This window comes from Dromaius novaehollandiae, chromosome W, assembly GCF_036370855.1.
Source record: "Dromaius novaehollandiae isolate bDroNov1 chromosome W, bDroNov1.hap1, whole genome shotgun sequence".
Taxonomy (NCBI): Eukaryota; Metazoa; Chordata; class Aves; order Casuariiformes; family Dromaiidae; genus Dromaius; species Dromaius novaehollandiae.
In genome coordinates, this window is record NC_088130.1 from 25,232,245 (window position 1) to 25,250,347 (window position 18,103).

General features: G+C 36.6%; 1 protein-coding gene across 6 annotated transcripts in view; it reads right to left on the reverse strand.

Annotated features, from left to right (window-relative positions):
• LOC112992403 (serum response factor-binding protein 1) overlaps positions 1 to 18,103 on the reverse strand; it is a 71,329-nt gene that overhangs the window by 21,034 nt on the left and 32,192 nt on the right. For 5 of the 6 annotated variants that reach the window (XM_064500047.1, XM_026115435.2, XM_026115437.2 and 2 more), the window contains one exon: positions 364 to 435. The exons of the other annotated variant lie outside the window; for it this stretch is intronic. In XM_064500047.1, coding sequence (XP_064356117.1) covers positions 364 to 435 — 72 coding nt within the window. Of the gene's footprint in view, positions 1 to 363; positions 436 to 18,103 lie in introns of those variants that run through there. 6 annotated transcript variants of the gene reach the window in all.

The window sequence follows — 18,103 nt, forward strand, 5'->3', positions numbered from 1 at the left end:
TCAACTGTTTTTCAACAGCTGATGAAAGTTGAGATTTTTAACTGAACCAAAGAAGTGCATTATATAAACATAGCAAATGTATTTCTAAGACAAAGACCACTGCTATGCTTCCTAATCTTCTATTCCAGTCACTAGGGATTAGCTCAGCAAGCCTTAAGGACAAGCCACTCGTGCTAAACATCTCTACAAGTTTTTGTAGGCACATCTTAGTGTATACATTAAAAAAAATCTACAATTGAGAAAAATGTAACGTAACATAAGGCACATACTCTCACCAACATATGCACTTTTGCCTAAAAGGTTTCATGTGCTCTCTCACATTCACGGAAGCAAGGGAAAGAAAATCAGAAATCCAAACCTTACCTTTCTGCAGACACTTTCAAAATTAACTTCCTTCCTAAGAGCAAGTCTGGTAACTTGATCTGGCTTTATTTCCTGTGGATGAAACATACATTTATTCTTATGATGGGACTTTAGTAAATCTTTCTAAGACTCACCTTCCTCAAACCTTATGGCTTCACGGCATCCCCTGCTGATTTCTTAAAGGAAGTAAAAACAATTTCTCATATATAGATTTTTTTTAAATGTAAATAATACATAAAATAAATAGATTTTAATTCCAAAAAATGTAACCTACACTTAATTGTATCCAATCTGAGGGCAATGGAGATTTTCAACAGCAAAGTATGCAAGACGGAGGTTTTATTTATAGAAACATTTAAAGTGCCCATATAGGTGTGCTAGAAATAAACTTTGGAAGGTTATGAAACGCTCCACTTATCTTCAGCTCTGCAGTTACATCAGAACTTACGAACATATGTAAATAGAAATGTTTAAGACCATGACACCAAAGGGGGATGGGGGCAAACCTAACTCCTCTCTTCTGAAAATACTACACATTCAGAATTTTCACTCCTGGACTTAAGCATTTCCATTAGCAGCCAAAATAGAGAAATGAAAGTCCTGGACAAGCAGAATTCTTTAGAAGATGTATATTTCAATGAAACATGCCCTCACAACATATTTTTCCCTTAAACATATATTGTATTTATATTGTATTACTAAATGCCTTAGTAACCTTATCAAATGAATGCACTGAATTTTAGAAATCTAATATTGGCTTTTTGCTGCTAGGGCGCTATGTCAAATAAATCATGTTACATACCAGTTGTTTGCCAGATGGCCACTTTAAAAACAGTTTAACTATGGTGTTATGCAAGACCAAAATAACTTCCACATATTCATAGTTCTGGAAAATGAGGATTGACTAAACTTCTTTGTACAAAAATTTGATAGCTGTCATCCAGACTCTCCCTCAATACTGCCAGTTTCAACATCTGAAGAAAACAATCTATACACTGAATTTCTGAAACGCCAGAAAAGTGGATGACTTAAAATGACCAAAAAACTGCAAATTTGCAACATTTGCAACATTTGCAGTCAATAAAGAAGAAAAACTAACTTGGGGCTGTATATGCAAATGTATTACAGTTTGAGCAACACTGTGCTCAGATACAAGCTGAGACACACTAAATGAAAACCCCTAAAAGCAATTACTGTGATTAATGACTTAGAATAATGTATTAGCAAAGATTCAAATGTAATTTAAATTATGGGAGACATGATAATTTACAAATATCTGAAAAAAGTATTATACTAGGGACTTTCATGTTCACTGACTAAAACTATTGTTCTTTTCTCTCAAAATCCCTACTGAACCATCCTTGATAAATATTCCAACACTTTCATTTAACATCCTACTCCATTTTTTCCCCACTATGTTAAGTTTCTATATTCCATCCTGTTTTTATCCTAAATCTAGGACAGTTTGTCTGTACATTTACATGGTTCCTCCTGAAATTCCATCCAAATAGTTTATTTCCTTATGAAGGGTCACACCTCTCAACCCAAAACCTTAACTTCCATTTATTAGATTCTCTATAGGAAAGATGCATCTTACCTAGATTTTTAAGGTGTTACGGAAATTGCTTATATCTTAAAACACTGAGTAAGCATATACTAATAGCAATAACGTGACAGGATGAAATTAAGAAATTAAAAATTCACTTTATGTGCCAGAAGAGCTTCCTGACAAGTGAGATTTAGTAGTCTGTAAAATCATCTCCCAAAGGCACTGGTGGGAGCCCAATCACTTGGCGCACAGAACCAGACTGGAAAAACACTGGTGACTATAGGAAACAATCTTATACTGGCAGATAGACAGACTGGATGACCTAATAGAATCTAGAGATGGAAAAGACCTATGATTCAGTTTTCCATGACTTCCCAAAGTGTTTCACAGATGGCAAAACTAGGACAGGGTGGTTAGGTGACATGCTCACAGTCACATAGTTGGCCAGAGGCTAAGAATGAAGTTCTGGAAGCCAATGGAGTTAAACCATACTGCTTCTTTATAGTAAATAGGATGAATTTTCTGAATTGTATCCCAAATAAACCTGTGCCTATTTTCTGTCCCTTTAGAATTTAAGCACAGAACACTGGGGGGGGGGGGGGGGGGGAACAGATGTAAAGGGAGGTAAACATCAGCAAAGTCTGTACTAGAAGTTCAAGGGTTTAGTTTTTATATGGGATTAATGCATAACTACATTGGAATTGCAGAATCATGCCTAGCAATGAAGTAAGAATCACAGTTTGGGATGCAGAGCCATGAACGCAGCTTCACTGAAACGCTTACTGTCCAGAATGTGACCATGAGCCTCCTCTTAAGGGTGAAAGCCCCAAATTTAAAGCATGTCCTTCACTCTCCTTAGATTTATGGCAGAGTAAGCATTTTTGATTTATACAGTCTTCAACAATACTCTGTTCTTGTAAAAGTTACTGGGCTAAATAGACCTTTCTTCCGTCTCTATTAATGGTACTGGGCTAAATAGACCTTTCTTCTGTCTCTATTAATGGTCAGCAGTAGACAAGAAGCAGAAAGCTATATAATGATACTTTCCCAGCACAGTCTTCTCAGCTTCCAGATGCATTCAGCCCAAGAATTCCTGACTCTGAGATGGTACCTTTGTATGTAATAACTGTTATGACTTGCTCTTTCACTTATAGTTACTTTTTACAATCATGTTTGATACCACAACATCTGTTGCCAACAAGTTGTCAAGTTCAAGGAAGTGTTATGTTCCAAGTGGGGAGGGAATATAAAGGCCAGAAAGAAGCTAGATACATATGCTATTTTATGAAGCATCTGATCCAAAATAATCCCAGATTAGATAATAAAACACAGATAAGACCCCACTACCAACCAGTACACCCATTCTCTCCTTGAAAATGATCTCTGACCAATATTTTAAACAACTCCCTGAATACCTAAAAATACCCTAAAACCACAAAAGATGAAGAAATGACTACTGGGATCAACAGATCCTGTCTACATGCTGATTCTGTTTTCTCTTGTAGGAAAGAGATCTAATTCTAGAATTAAGACACAGGACACTGACTGTCAGATACACAGCTGACACCCATGACACTAGTGTCCTAGCTAACAAACACAGGGATCCTGATGGAGAATGGTCAATAAGAGAAGGGAAACAGATCATTCTCTTTTGATTACAGACTGCATCCCTAGCTCAACTTCTAATATAAAAGTTTTTAGGAGAAAGGGAGATAAGGGAAGAACCTCTGTAGGCTGATGTACACAATATAGCCAGACTTTGCGCTTTTATCTTTTTCCCAGTACGTGAGATGACAGCTGCCATGGAGGCAGTGAAGACGAAACTAGAAGGGAGGTCGTGAAGGTGGCAAAGCAGCAGCTGCCCTTTGTATCCCCCGTGGCAGCAGCAGTAACAGCCTGGCTCTCAAAGTCGGGCTGCATTCACTGTTCAAACAGCTGTTCTGCACTCCCTCCAAGGGAAAATAAATAAATAAAACAAAAGAAATCAGGCTAAATGGACCTGTCAGCTAGTTGGACCTTGTTAAGGTTGCAGGCAGATTACTAGGCCTTGGCCTGAGGTTAAGCTAAACAAACAGGATATGAAAAACTACTGGATATAAGAAAACTGCTGGATGTGACAGATGTGAGAAGCTGACAAAATGGCTGGATTTTACAGATCATTAAGGATGAGTTACGTTAGAAATGGATAAACTTCACAGATCACTGAAGAGGAGTACTGGGGAGGGAATCTTGCAGGGCCAACAGCACCTAAGTAACCATATCAGTAACCCCATGTAAAGCCAAGATTACCTATGCAGCCATATGGAAATACCAAATTCAGGAATGGGTGCAGTAAAATTGGGAGCAATGGGGAAAAATTAATTAGGGGTAGGTAAGGACAGGATTGGGGTGGAAAAGAGGAAAGGCCAAGATGTGAGGAAAAGGGATAATAAAGTATGCAAGGGGATAATCAGCGTACCCATGGGGCAGGCCTGTGCTCAAGAACGGCAGCCCAGCCCAGCCGGCTGTTCTCACCACAACACGTGGGACCTGCTTCCACAGGCGAGGGGAGTAGGGGCTCCCTCTCCTGCTACCAAGCAAGCCCCAAGAACAGACAGACTGAGCATCCCACCATCACCATGTCGGTGCCAGTTGCACACCTGATAGCATCGGTATTTTCCTAACGCTATAACTCTGCCCTGCCAGGCCTCTCCACCTTACTCTCCAGAGATGGAGCTTTACTGAAGTCAGTTCCAGTATCAGAGGCAGAGAATTCACTCTGCTACTTACAGAAGTTAAGATAATAACAAGGTTTTTTTAAGATATGAAGTTATTTAAATAAACCATAACTGTATTATGTAGGAAAACAAGACTATATTGAACAAAAAGTATATCAAGCATAAATGCCATCTGAAAAAAAGACAGTTCCCTATCATCATTGATCATGGTTGCTCAACCTCTTGGATAAACTAAACTACTTTCTCAGCAGAAAGATGCAGTTTAACTTAACAGGAATGGAAATGTAACCTACTGAATAGCCTTCAGAAGACAGTAAAGAGACAGAAAAGCTGTCGGATGAGGCTTCAACACATCTCAGAAATGCAAGATTATTCATATAAAATGTATTCGCAGCTATCCTGTCTAAAGCTGTTTTAGATGACTCAGAAGAAAGGTTTGCCAGTAGTGGCCTGTGGAAGCAATTTAGGAATCTCAATCCTCACACTTAAAAGTTTTACCTACTCCTCAGCTCAATTTTGTTTTGTCCAGTATTATCCCTTTACCTCTATTTATAATAATGCAATTCAATCATTTTCCTCATTATTTCTTAGCTGTCCAAGTGTTAAGCCTTTCCTCATAATCACTCCATCTATGCCATCTTTGCAAGACAACTTTTTTCTTAAAAAGGAAGAATTTCTATAAAAAGAAAAAGCAACAATATCAGAGCACGTACAAATAGATAATAAAACACCTCAAACTAACATCAGATAGCTTAGGTGAAACTTCAGCTGCAGTTTGTTACCCATTACTGCACGTAGATCTTTCAAAATATCACTTTCCTACCGTTGAATGGGTGTTCTAGACTACATTTCATAAAGTATCTTACAATTTTTCCTCAGTATCCAGTTTCATTTTGCTCTTTCCTGTCATTTTTCTAGGTTGCTTAGTGAGGAAAAAAGGGTACCAAAAATACTCTTTTCAGAACAGCTCTTTGGCTTCTTTTTCTATAATTTAATGACTGCATGGCTTCCTGTCATGATCAGTTTGTTCCCCTCTCTAAGTCTGTAAGAGTTGGGTATTTTAATCATTCCGAGCAAAAGTATTCTTTGACTCTTAGTGTAAATACTACCACTGTGAAAGTATTTCTTCTTTTACATAAAAATGGATCATGCACTTACAAGTAGGATATTTTCCAGACAGTGAAATAAATGAACCCTGGTTCGGCTAAAAGGTTTTACGCTTTTCAAAAAAGAAACTATATCCATGATAAGAGTACAAGTTTGTTTCAGCCAGGAAGGGCCAATTCCCAGGAATGCTGTACTCTAATCAGTTATAAGCTGATTGATTATGAAGAAAAAGTGACATCTACTTAGGGCATCTCTTCCTGACAGAGTTTACAAGGCCTAATCCTTTGTCAGCAACTGTGATCCAAATATATGTGAATTTCTACAGAGATAAGTCCCATTAATGAACCACCTTAACGAAATAAATGTCACTCTACCTATTTCAAACAAAAAAAAACTCCATAACCCTCCTCCCCCCAAATCCTGTTTTGCCAGATGTGAAAATAACATCAGTAATATTCATCAGGGGAATTTGGATAAAATTTCTAAGCACTTTAGGACAGAAAATTTGAATCGGTAACTAAACAATATCAAACTTTCACTTTAGTGTGATTTCAATTTAAAAGCTATATATATTATATATATAAATAAGATGCTACACTGAGATATTTACATTATTATAAAATCACCATGTAATTTTCCCCAATACCCTAGTCAACAGAAAAAAAGCACAGTTGAGTAGCTGGCTACTTTCCTGACAGTACTTAGAGACTATCATCATGCTCACCATGCCTTTCAAGTACCCTTTTAAGTAATTAAGCATATCAGACTATCTCCTACAGTATGAAATTCTTTCTATACGTAACCTCTGTAGTCCTCTTCTGCACTTGCTCCCATTTTTTTACTATGATTTTTAAAATAGGAATATAATGGGATATAGGATGTGTCTTGGTAACATCACACAGAAGACAATTCTCATTCTAGAAAAAAAAAAAAGCCCGCATCTTTCTTTACTCTTGGAAATTTAATCTTTCATTTGGCTCCCCTCAATGGAATCCAGGCAATCCAGGTCATCCTCATCTTTATCCATCATCTCCAAATTACATAAAATATTTCCAGACGAATCTACTGATTTGTCTCAAGGATTCACAACTGTAACCTGATATTAGGTAAACTCAGCTGTACATGCTGCTACTTTTTATGACTGCAACTTCTGCAGTAAAAAGCTTCTGACACCTCAACCCCCAAATTTCTTTCAATGATTTCCTGCTTTAGTGACTGTGACAAGTAATCTTGAAAACCCCATTTATCCTCTCTGGCCTGGAGAAGGCGTGAAAATGCCTGAAAGGTTCAACTGCTCCATTTACCTTACTTCGTGTTACAAAACAGATTGCATAGTCATTAAAATATTTCATTCTTAACTGACAAAAAATACAAGCTGATACATTAGGTGAATGGATATTAGGTAAAAGAAATAAAAAGAAGCTATGCTTAATCTACTTACACTAAGGTTAGAGATCTCTCTGCTTTATTCAGGTTGACTTGCAACCCTTCCTGACAAGGTGGCAGGCAGGACTTCAATTTTTGTGCATACCTTATGCCCAAGAGAGAGAGAGAGACACTGTTTGGGAACCACTGCCATGGTTTCTTTGGTGGCACACTGGCACATTGCAGCATACATCTTTACTTTTTGATCTACATACGGGCACAAAATGTAAGTGATATAAACCTTATAAACATACACAGTACTCTACTGGATGTCTGAGACTGAAGTTCAATATGTAACTACTCTGGGGCGAGAATGCATTTGGGAAGATGAATCCCCAACCCGTTTCATCTAGTATAATGTAATATACAGGCAAAAAAAAGCCCAGGTATTGCAGGCACATGTACTCAATGTTAATATAAACAAGATAAACCAGCATATTACTAATGTATTCCCTTTTCTGAATGAACATGACAGGTCACATTATGAGGTTAGGAATGGCTTTAGAGTTAGCAGTGTTCTGCATATTGCGTGGACTACTTATCACTATTAAACAGTTTTCATACCAGTCTTGAGAATAGTAACTAGTACTGTTTGAATAAAGACTACTCTACTAGTTTGCACATTTTCAGGAATGACACCTGAACAACTGCCTCCAACAAGTGTTTCCTCTTTTAGCTTCTGCTTAACTTATAGGCAATGTAATAAACCTGATGTAAGTTGAAAATATATGGATATACAAGATTTATCTTTTCACACAAATCAAGTTTTACTCCAAGTACCTGTGTCAAGAGGGACAGACAACTGCAGTAAAACAAAACCACAACAGAAGAGAGACCATGGATATTTTTTTTTTGTTTTACCAGTCTAGCCAACAAAGTTTTTCCCGGCAAACTGACTGGAAATGGCAAACTTGTGCTGGAAATTCTATATCATCACATACTGAAACCAGGGGTTTTATCTAGTTTAAATGAATACATTTTCACTCTAATTACAGAGAAATTAAATGAAATGAATTATAATTTGAATATACTCCCCTGTGTCATTAGGACTGAAGATTATTATTGTGTCTTACAATAATTACAGTATTTTTCACTTATCAGAAATTAGATTCTGCACTACAAAGAAGGACAGTATAAGGAAGAAAAAATCCTAGAGTTGCTAATTTTACTCAAGAAAATATCATGCATTGTTTAATATGACTTTGCATCTTTCATCAACCACCTTCCATTTTCAAAAGCTTTATAAAATGTAATGCTGTTTTAACTTGGTTTTAAAAAATCATATTAAAATGAAAGGCTAGTCTTCCAACAAAAATGAAAACTAGTTATTTCAATGATTAATAATAAATTGGGCAGCAATACTATAAAGTAGATTATGGAAAAATAGTAAAACTTAACTTGCCTTTAAAATAACAAATTAAAAGAAGCCACTAGAGGAAGTGATCACAATGGAGCTGTAGAACAACCTCAGTTTGGATGAATACATGGCATTTGATTTTCATGGAGATTAACTGATGCTAACCCATTAAAAAAAGCACTCCAAAATTACAGTTAATCACTAGGAGCTTAAGAAAGTATTTCCAGTTGAACTTGTCTAGCAATTGTTCTTTTTGTAAACTACACTAGTGTCAGGTTTTTGCTGGCACCAATCTTAAACATTACTAAATGTCTACAGTACTGCTGTCTCAGTTTAGATCCAAGTGAAATTCAATGTCAACCTGAGAGTCTTCATATACACAAAGTTTCACATTTAAAAAATTGTAAAGTTTTCTGATTTTAGTGTTTTCTAGAAAAATAAAATTATTAATGACTTCATCCCTTTGTTTCAAAAAAATAGAACTATATAGCATTAACATAAACATGATTTTGTGCAAACGGATACTTCCGTCTAGCTAAATATCCTTAGCCTGCTATTGTCATACAAGCTCTCTTAAAAGAGGAGCATGAAGCTGACAGAAAGCCTATTTATACAGTTTAATAACAAAACAAAACTAAGAAACAATTCCCCAAAACAAGAGTTAACATGGCTAGTTTTTCTAAGCTGTTGTAAAATCCCCAAACTTTATTTGGCAAGCATAGGCTGCTCTTTTCTGCCACGTTTATAAACTAATTTAATATTTCAAGAGGTATGCAATTGAAATGCCAGCAATTACATCAGTCTAAAGAGATGAACACTGTGAACTTGGCATTTTATTTAGTCAATTAGATTAAATGAATTGTTTAATTTTGGAGGTTCCCATCTGATTCAGTAGCCACATTTAGGGAGCAACGGTCACTGTTTTTACCATAACATACAAAGTTATTGAGCCTGTAATCTTACGACAATTTCAAAAGTAGCAGCTATTATGAAAGTAAACTACAATTACAAGCATTCAAAAAAAATTACACAAAAGGAAAAAGTAAGCTCACAGCATTATTCAGTACAGCAAGTATGATGATGCCAAGATTTCATACTTGAATATTTTTTTTTCCCCTCAAACAGCTTTTGGTTCTGAATGTCAGCCTTCACTTGGACTGGTATGATCTGTAATTTCACTCTATATTGGCAATTTGTTCCATGCTGCTTTTCTAATATTAAAATAACAACCACATGCAATTTCAGGGTTAACGTACTTCCAAGCAGTCCTGTGTTGGCTGGGTCTTTCTTCAGTTTTGGATTACTATCCCCGGTATTCACAACACTTGCCAATATCACTGGTTGCCAGAGAAAGTGTTTTTCTACGAGTTAAAGAAAAATGGCATTTCTTGCCAGAGGGGGACGCTATGCACAACTAGCAGAAAGCCACCTCTTTCTCAGTTTAGCCTCTTTTCTCCCAACAGAAGCTTGAGCCAGCAAGGCTGCAACTAAAGGAGCCAGGAAAAGGATGTACTATATTCTTATAAAGTAACTTCCCACTGAAGACAACCGTGACTGATTAACCGGGTGCAATCCAGTTAATAATCCCCACCTCTAGATTCTTGTTTTAAAGAGATACAGAAAGAAAAATGAATAATGAAGACAGAAGAATCAAAAAAAAAAAAAAATGCAGAAAGCTACGGAAAAGTGTGAACACGTAGAACCACATACTCAATTCCTTCTGCTTCGGGGGGTGTGGGGAAGCGTTCAAAGATTAGACACAACAGAGAAAGAACGAACTCTTTTCCCATTCCCTTTCCCAGTGCACCCCATCTCTGGGAAAAGTACTCCTCCTCCAGTCTTTCCTTAAGGCATAGAAAAGGAGCACATTGGGAAAAAAATGTCACCTTTTGCCTGCCTCTAGAGATCTCAGAAGCTATGCAAGACAGTCTTGGTGTCTCATTTGCCCAAGGTGAGGAAAAAAAGAAACAAAACAGGATGAGAGAACAAAAACATAACATGATGAGCATTTGCCAGGGTTTCCAAACCCTAGATTTCAGTAAGAGAAGTTAAGTGTACCCTAACTCCATCAATATATCACAAGTTGTTACAGGCCTGTTCATTTCATAGCAGCATCTTTCAAGAACATTACAATTTTGAATCATTTGGCACATTTCTGAGGGGTAAAGCTGGAAGGAAGAGATCTGGCAAGAAAACACAAGAGAAAATTTTTTCAGTACCTACAGATTTCCAAACAGGCTGCTAAAGGCTCCTAACTAAACTATGGTACACAGCGCAAAAGAAGTATCCAGCACAAATGTGTCAGAAGTGTAAGTCTCCAATATTAGTTGTTTAACTCGCATCTTGGGGAATCCTAATCTAATTTCATTACACTCCTTTTAGATGCTACACCGTATCTACAGTCCTCCTTGCTGCTTTTGTTTTGTACTTTATTTTTTTAATGTAATAAGAAAAATCTTGTGTAGTGTGTGGGAGAAAAATAGAAAAATGGATTTAAACACGAGCACACTGTCTTGTCTGATGTGGCACTTTCATATACACATCTATAATAACTCCAAAATCCACCTCCTAACCAGTAATAGCCAATTTAGGTTCAACGAATATATAGCGTTGTGAAGGTAATCCCCTCCCCACGTGCATTACTTAACATTTATCAATACTGAATTTCTTTAGCCATTTTTTTGTCCAGTTACTCAGTATTGTGATATCATTCTGCAGTTATTTAGTGTTAGTAGTTTTACTACCCTGAAGTTTCGGATGATCAAGTTTTGTCATATTCATTCCCTTTTCCAAACCATTTCCAGCACAGATCCCTGTAGAACTCCACTGTTAACTTTCCCATATTGCGAAGGCTAGCCATTATTCTTCCCATTCATTTAGTATGTTTAACTCTGTTACTAAGCTAAGAAAAAAACCCTCAAATCTCTGAACACCTTAGTCTTTTTACAGAGGCTTTGGTAAGAGATGGTCAAAAGCTTTTTGGAAATTTACGCTGACTCTCAACCAGCAATATCCAACATTATTCATTCATTCCTTCAAAGAATTCCCATCAATTTGCAAGGCATGACTTCCATCTCCCGAAGCTGCACTTACTCTGCCCCATCATATTCATCTGCACACTCACTAAATCCATTCTTTAATAAAAGTGCCGATGAGTCTGTCCAGCACTGAAGTCATATTTATGTTAGTATTACATTCCCCGCAGACACCTTATATACTTTTTGTAAGCAAGAGGCATCCGTGGGGGAAATATGATTCTATACACAAGAGCAATCAGTTAGAACTAAGGAAGGAATTATAACAGCTGCAGTTACCATTCTGAATTAATTAGTTTCCCAGTGACTATAAAAAGATTTATAGCAGGTCTCCAATCCTCCCCCTCCCCCAAATTAGAGAAAATAAGAATAAAACCTTTCCTATGTTATTTGCAAAGGACCTCTTTTACAGTTGTGAAGACCAAGAGAATTTCTGTTGGAAACTTTTCAGGAGAGAGAGTCCCAAAAGGCAAGTTGATTAAGGGGATTGAGGTAGTTTAGTATTGAACCACCATATCAACTAAGTAGATTCATTGTTTTCTACAGATACTTTTCTTAACTTCTCCAAAATAATTTAAGCCACAAAGATAGGCTAGTATACTGTAAGACAATGAATAAAAATATCTCAGTTATCATATTTGGTGACTGTTAGGCCACAGCACGGGAAGACCAAAGTGAAATAAAAAAGGAAGCACTACTTACAGAAACATACATGTTTTTAAGGTTCAGATGGATTATAAAGATGGTTAATGAGGAGGTCCAACTTGGTGCACTAAAGTTAAATAGTTGTGTGGACCATGGAAGAAACCAACAACAAAAAACCAAAACAGTACACATTTTGAAAACAGAGGCTTTTAAAATGACCACAGGAACATGATAACACTTCTGTGATTATTTCGAATACTAACTGTTTTGGTTTGCTGTCACTGCTCAATTTTCAAATAAATCGAGGCATATGGGTTGCATTAATTTGTTTTTCTGTACTACTATAAAGGTTGCATCTTCATGAAAAGCAATACAAATAGTTATGCAAGATCCAGAAAGAAGATGAAGCCTCATCTGCAAGCCATATTTTTTGAAAAGTGAAAATACCTTATTTTGCATCCTTACGAAAAAATAAGATAGTAAAATTCTTACACAAGGCTCAAGAGGAAAAAGCTTCATCTATAGGCCTTTTTTTTTTTTTTAAGTGAAAATTGTTGACAACCTTTATTATAGAACTTATTTTAATACTTTCCTTAAGTTGTCTCAAATCCAAAAAAGAGCTGCCTTTCTGATCTGTTTTCACTTTATTACTAAGAATCCACTGTGCATAAGAAAAAAGCAAATGATGACTGCTTCTATTCAAGTATCTCGTCAATGGGGAAGGCTTGAAAATAAAGGTAGTAATATATCTTCTATAATAATATACTAATCATTCATTTAATTATTCTACAGTAATATACAAAAGAAATGCTGCCCATAGGCTTTTTATGCAATTGAAAGCAATATTTGGTGTTAAAAACATCATTACTTCTGTTACCATTTTGAAATAAACGTTAGAAACGGCTTTCAGTTATTTTCTTACCCCCAAATTAAATTTGTACAATACAAGGTTCTCATTTTCCTCTGTTTTCCTTACAACTTACTTGAAGTATTCTTTTATGCTTGCTCTCTAGATAAAATACATCATATTCCTTAGCCTTCCCCTGCCAAGATTAAGCTTGCTAAATTAAGGTATTTTGACTCCATGAAAGAAGCAAACGGATATTGGAGACTGACTTAGTGAAGCAATTGCATTAAATCTGGGGTTTCTCATTTTAGCATAAATAAGAGTGAAAGCAATGTATCAGTGAAAGTAATATCAAATGCTAAAAACAGCAAGAACTGAACAGAAATCCTCAGTCTGGGAGTCCACTAACCTGCCTTCTCACTGTTCTAAAGACCACGTCAGTAGGTGGCATGGAGGAGTATTTAGGGCAAGGGGGTAGTACAGAGGAGATGGTGTTAAGTATTCTCTTTACAAGGCTTTCTTTCTTCATATGCTTATTATTAATCAGGAATATCAAGAGACAAGTGTCAGACCTCATTACCATTGAGAAAGGACTCCTAACAGTCATCCAGCTCATCCATATACTTTTATTCCATTTCAGCTCTGCAACATGAAAACATTGGTGTTTTATGAAAAAGCTGCCACCATTCACTTCTAAAAAATAAGCATACATACGTGTTTGCCAGACAGGGATAAGTGAAATCTCCCTTAAATAAATTCCATTACAAAGCAACAACCTTATTGCCGTGACTTGAAAGCAATTATGCGTACCATCATTCGCTCCAGGAGTAATTTGTATTTGTTCAGGCTCCTTTACCTCTTTCTGGAAGTGTAACATTGTGCTGACTATTTCAATTGTAAAATAATTCATTTTTAATTTCAGAAATGGAAGGAAAGGAGTTCTTTCAAAAATGAAAGTTATATCAAAAAGGTAGTACTTCTGATACAAAATGCTCATGAATTACTAAGGAATGATTTCCTCCAAGAACATCGCAGAAAAGGCACTCCAGGAAACTCCATGAAGAAAAAGTAGTATCAGCGAACACATCCAACCCCATGCAGGCTATCAGGATGTTCTACACTTTGTTTACTGTGTTTTGCTTGTGTTCGTGGGGGGGGGGGGGGGGGGTAAGGGGGTGCAAAGGCAACAATAAAGACAGATAAACATCTGTTAAGAGAACAGGTATATTCCATTTCCTTGGCAACAGGCAACAAAGCACGAGACAGACAAGCCAGACAAAGCCCACAGTAAAAGTGGAAGAGACAATCTGACCTTTGAAGTTACCACAAACAAATTTCTCCCTAATTCTATACCCAAGACACTTCAATATTCATGTGAGGAAGGTGATAAGACACAACACTGTAACCAAGCAAATACAGAAATAGATGATGCGTTCTTCCCCAACTCTAGTCACGAGGCACTGGTTGTCATACAAATACCCTTGCTATTTTTGCATGGAAAAAGTACTAAAGGCCACTTGTTTACATCTGCTCTGAAACAGTCTATTTTCTGGCAATACAAACTCAACAGCATAAACTAGCACAGAATAAAGAGTTTTTAAGTTTATCTATTGAAGCAGCATTAAGCTGCATTCGTCAAATGTGCACGTACAGTATTATTCCACGCAATATATTCTTACTGCACATACAATAGAAGACTAATGCATATATGGATCTATCCATCACTCAAAGTTTCCTCAGTCACTGCAGAGCAGCACATAACAAGACACTTCCCAAAATATCAGACTTGCAGAAGTCTGTTGTGGTTATGTCCAAAGTTTTAAGATGTATACACACACACATCTGACCAGAAGTACCGAGTGTAGACATTGTCAGATTGACTAGGACCGCTAACACTTGGAATTGGCAGACGAAAACAGAAAACCATCAAAATCTGCTAGATACATAGCTTCTGATGGACAGCAAGTGAGTGTGGATGAAGCTCTCCATTGCTCAGCAAAGCTTCAGCAGCAACAGTTGCCTGACAGAGCTGGGAGGCTCTAAGCCATGCCTCCCAGATTGCTGGTAGCACCTCATTTTCCAGGAGATGCACTGCTCCACTGCAGCAGGGCTGAGGGACTTCACACTCTTCTCCTTCCTTTCTACCTCTCTGCAGTGGCCTGGGAGTGGCATCTGGCCCATACCACTGACAAAGTGGGACCACCCTGTCTTTCCTTGAGAAGTAGCAAGGATCTTTCTTAAACCGATAATACACTAGAGTTTAAGAGTTTCCTACCACTCTTTCTAAAAACCTTCAGAGGTTAAGATTTCACAATGTTAGTATGAAAGTATGTTGTCTAATATGAAAGAAAACATTTGAGACATTTTTGTTGGAAACATGCTTGGAAGTAAAAGAAAAAGCAAAACAGCAAAAAGGTACATCAGTCTTTGCTCTTACCTAATACAAATATTTACAGTGAGATGTTAACTGAAACCTAGGCTACAGAAGGTGAAAGCATCAACCAAAAAAAGAAATCACTACTGTAAACCACTAGTGTTATAAAAAAAATAAGGCTTTTCAAGAAGTCTAGTACTTCGGGATATAAAAATTCCATGCCAAAAAGACAATACTACAAGCAAGATTTACACACTCCTTAGGCTGATCTATCCTAAAAGCTTCAGTTGTCTAGGCATGAACAAGAAGGCCCTTCACTCGTATCACTAGTACTTTCATGTAATTGGATGATTTTTGTTCCACAGCTAAATATTGTAAAATCATTTGTAAGATGAAAGCTCTATCTTTATGAAACAATCTGGCTTTCATAAGCTTGATGGTGTTAGAGTTCATACTTCACTCCATTTCTGTTTGTATCTTGCTAAAATACATAAAGATGAGGAGAAAATAATTTAGAGTAAAACATTTTTTCCTCCTCTCTCTCCTCTTGTAATAAACTCATTAAAGTATTCTGCAATAAATATCCTGTTTTAAGTGTATTAAAGGAAAAACATTGTCTTGACATATCTGTTTCCATCAATAGCTTAAAAAACAGACTATGCATCTCTGCGAGCCATTTAACAATGCTTTTAACTAACTGCTATTCAATCCAAACAAGTGGAAAACATTTTCCTTTTAAGCATTGCAAACATCCTTTCTTCCACATCTCACTAGCGGGCATCCTCCAAACAATATTGGTATAACATCATTTGCTTTAATGCCACCATTTTTGTCTTATGATAGATACAAAAACTAGTTCTAAATCTCTAATCAAAGTAAAACTATGCTAAATTGTTTTAAATTAAGATCTAATTTTAGCTGAGAAGTTTAAACAATTTAAGATAAGTTAGCTATTGCTAATAATCTGCTAGATAATCAGTTGCTTTTGTGTAAGCAAGGTTTAAGTATTGCAGTTCCCTAAATAGGGTAAGGACTCTACAATGGGTAATTAATCCATTTTGACAGTATCACATTTGATAAACAATAAAAAAAATTCCCGCAAGTGTACACAGTTGTCTATTTCAGAGAAGTAGAATCACAGCACAAAGTCTAGCAAGGATCATCCTGTTCTTTTTTCCCCATCTTTTATGAATCGTTAAATATTTTATACAGTTTTGGCAAAATGAACTCTGAAGAACTTGGAAAACAGTGCTCTATTCCAACAGCTTTGAGAACTCCTGCAAACAATTAACCCAGTTCCTGCATCCACGTAGCTGGAATTTTTAACTGCTCTCATTTCCCACAATGTTTATTTCCGATTGTTGTGCTTGAGACATTATTAGCTGCCTTCGCCTGTTAACTTTTTTAAATTTCCAGCTCTAACAAAAAAGCACACAAGAATCAGAAATTAAATGTCATTCCAAACCAAATGGCACAACTTCCATGACAATATTTAACCTGAAAAATAAGCATCTAACATCCTACCTGTACAAAACAGTATACTGACAGTGAAATTGTTAGAAGTGTCTGTTTAGGATCCACTTCAAGATAGGAAAAAAAGCATTTCCAAGATTTAGTGATAAAACAACTATTACCAAATGATAGCAAGCATTTTCTGCTCACTATAATAGAAAAATTCAGAACTGTTGTAATGGATAACTCTACAATATTCAAAAGGCAAGACAGCTCTGCTCACACGTAAAATCTGAATTCTCATTACTTCTGCATTCACTTTCAACTAATTTCAAAACCACATTTAAATAGCAACATCATGTGAGCATATGTAATTACAGAAAGAACTTGCAACTGAAAATTCACTTTTGTCTTACTTTGAAAGGAGAATAGCTCTGACAAGTCCTACCAGGTTAGAGGCAATCATTAACATCTATCAGGAAAAAAAAAAGTTACACTCAGGACGAAAGATGAAAGAAGTTCCAAGAAGCAGCAGCAAGTAGATTGAAGATGCTTTGTGTTGACCAAGAAACAGATCCCCTGTATAAACATAAACAAACTAGTTCAAAAGTTTTATCAGTTTAATGGCAGCTGAATGCAAAAGTGTAATTCTTAAAGACAAAGAACTCCCCAACTCAATCCCTCATTCCCCCCCCCCGAAAGCTTGAGTAAAACAGAAAACTGTCAAGACGACAGAATTCCAGTTTTTCTTCCCTAAGCTTGAAACAAATCCTTTGAGAAACAGAACCCTCCTCTTGTGCCTTCCGAGGGCATCAGTAGAAAGTCCTTCTGAAAAGGCACTTGTTTGTGCTAGCAGTTCCTAAAATGCTTTTTCACACACGTGGTAGGGGAAGGGTGGCCTGGGTCAGCCCTTGACTGGTGGAAGAAAAATCTGTACTTAGAAAGAAGAGCACTGTCTTTGCCAACTATAAGGAAAACTCAAAAGAAAAGTTGTACTATTTTCCTTCTCCAAGATTTCCACAAAGACATATCAGCAATCTGTAACAACCATTTGTTGCTTTGTTCAATAAAAAAAAATTTTTTTAAAGCTAAAAGGAGCAAACTCAAGAAGAAACTTTTAGATAAAGATACATGTGCTCCCAGATTCTGATAACACTCACTTTCTGACTACAAGCCACGTTGGCCAGAGTAATTATTGTTGTGGGTTTTTTTGTCTTTTTGACTTCTCTAGA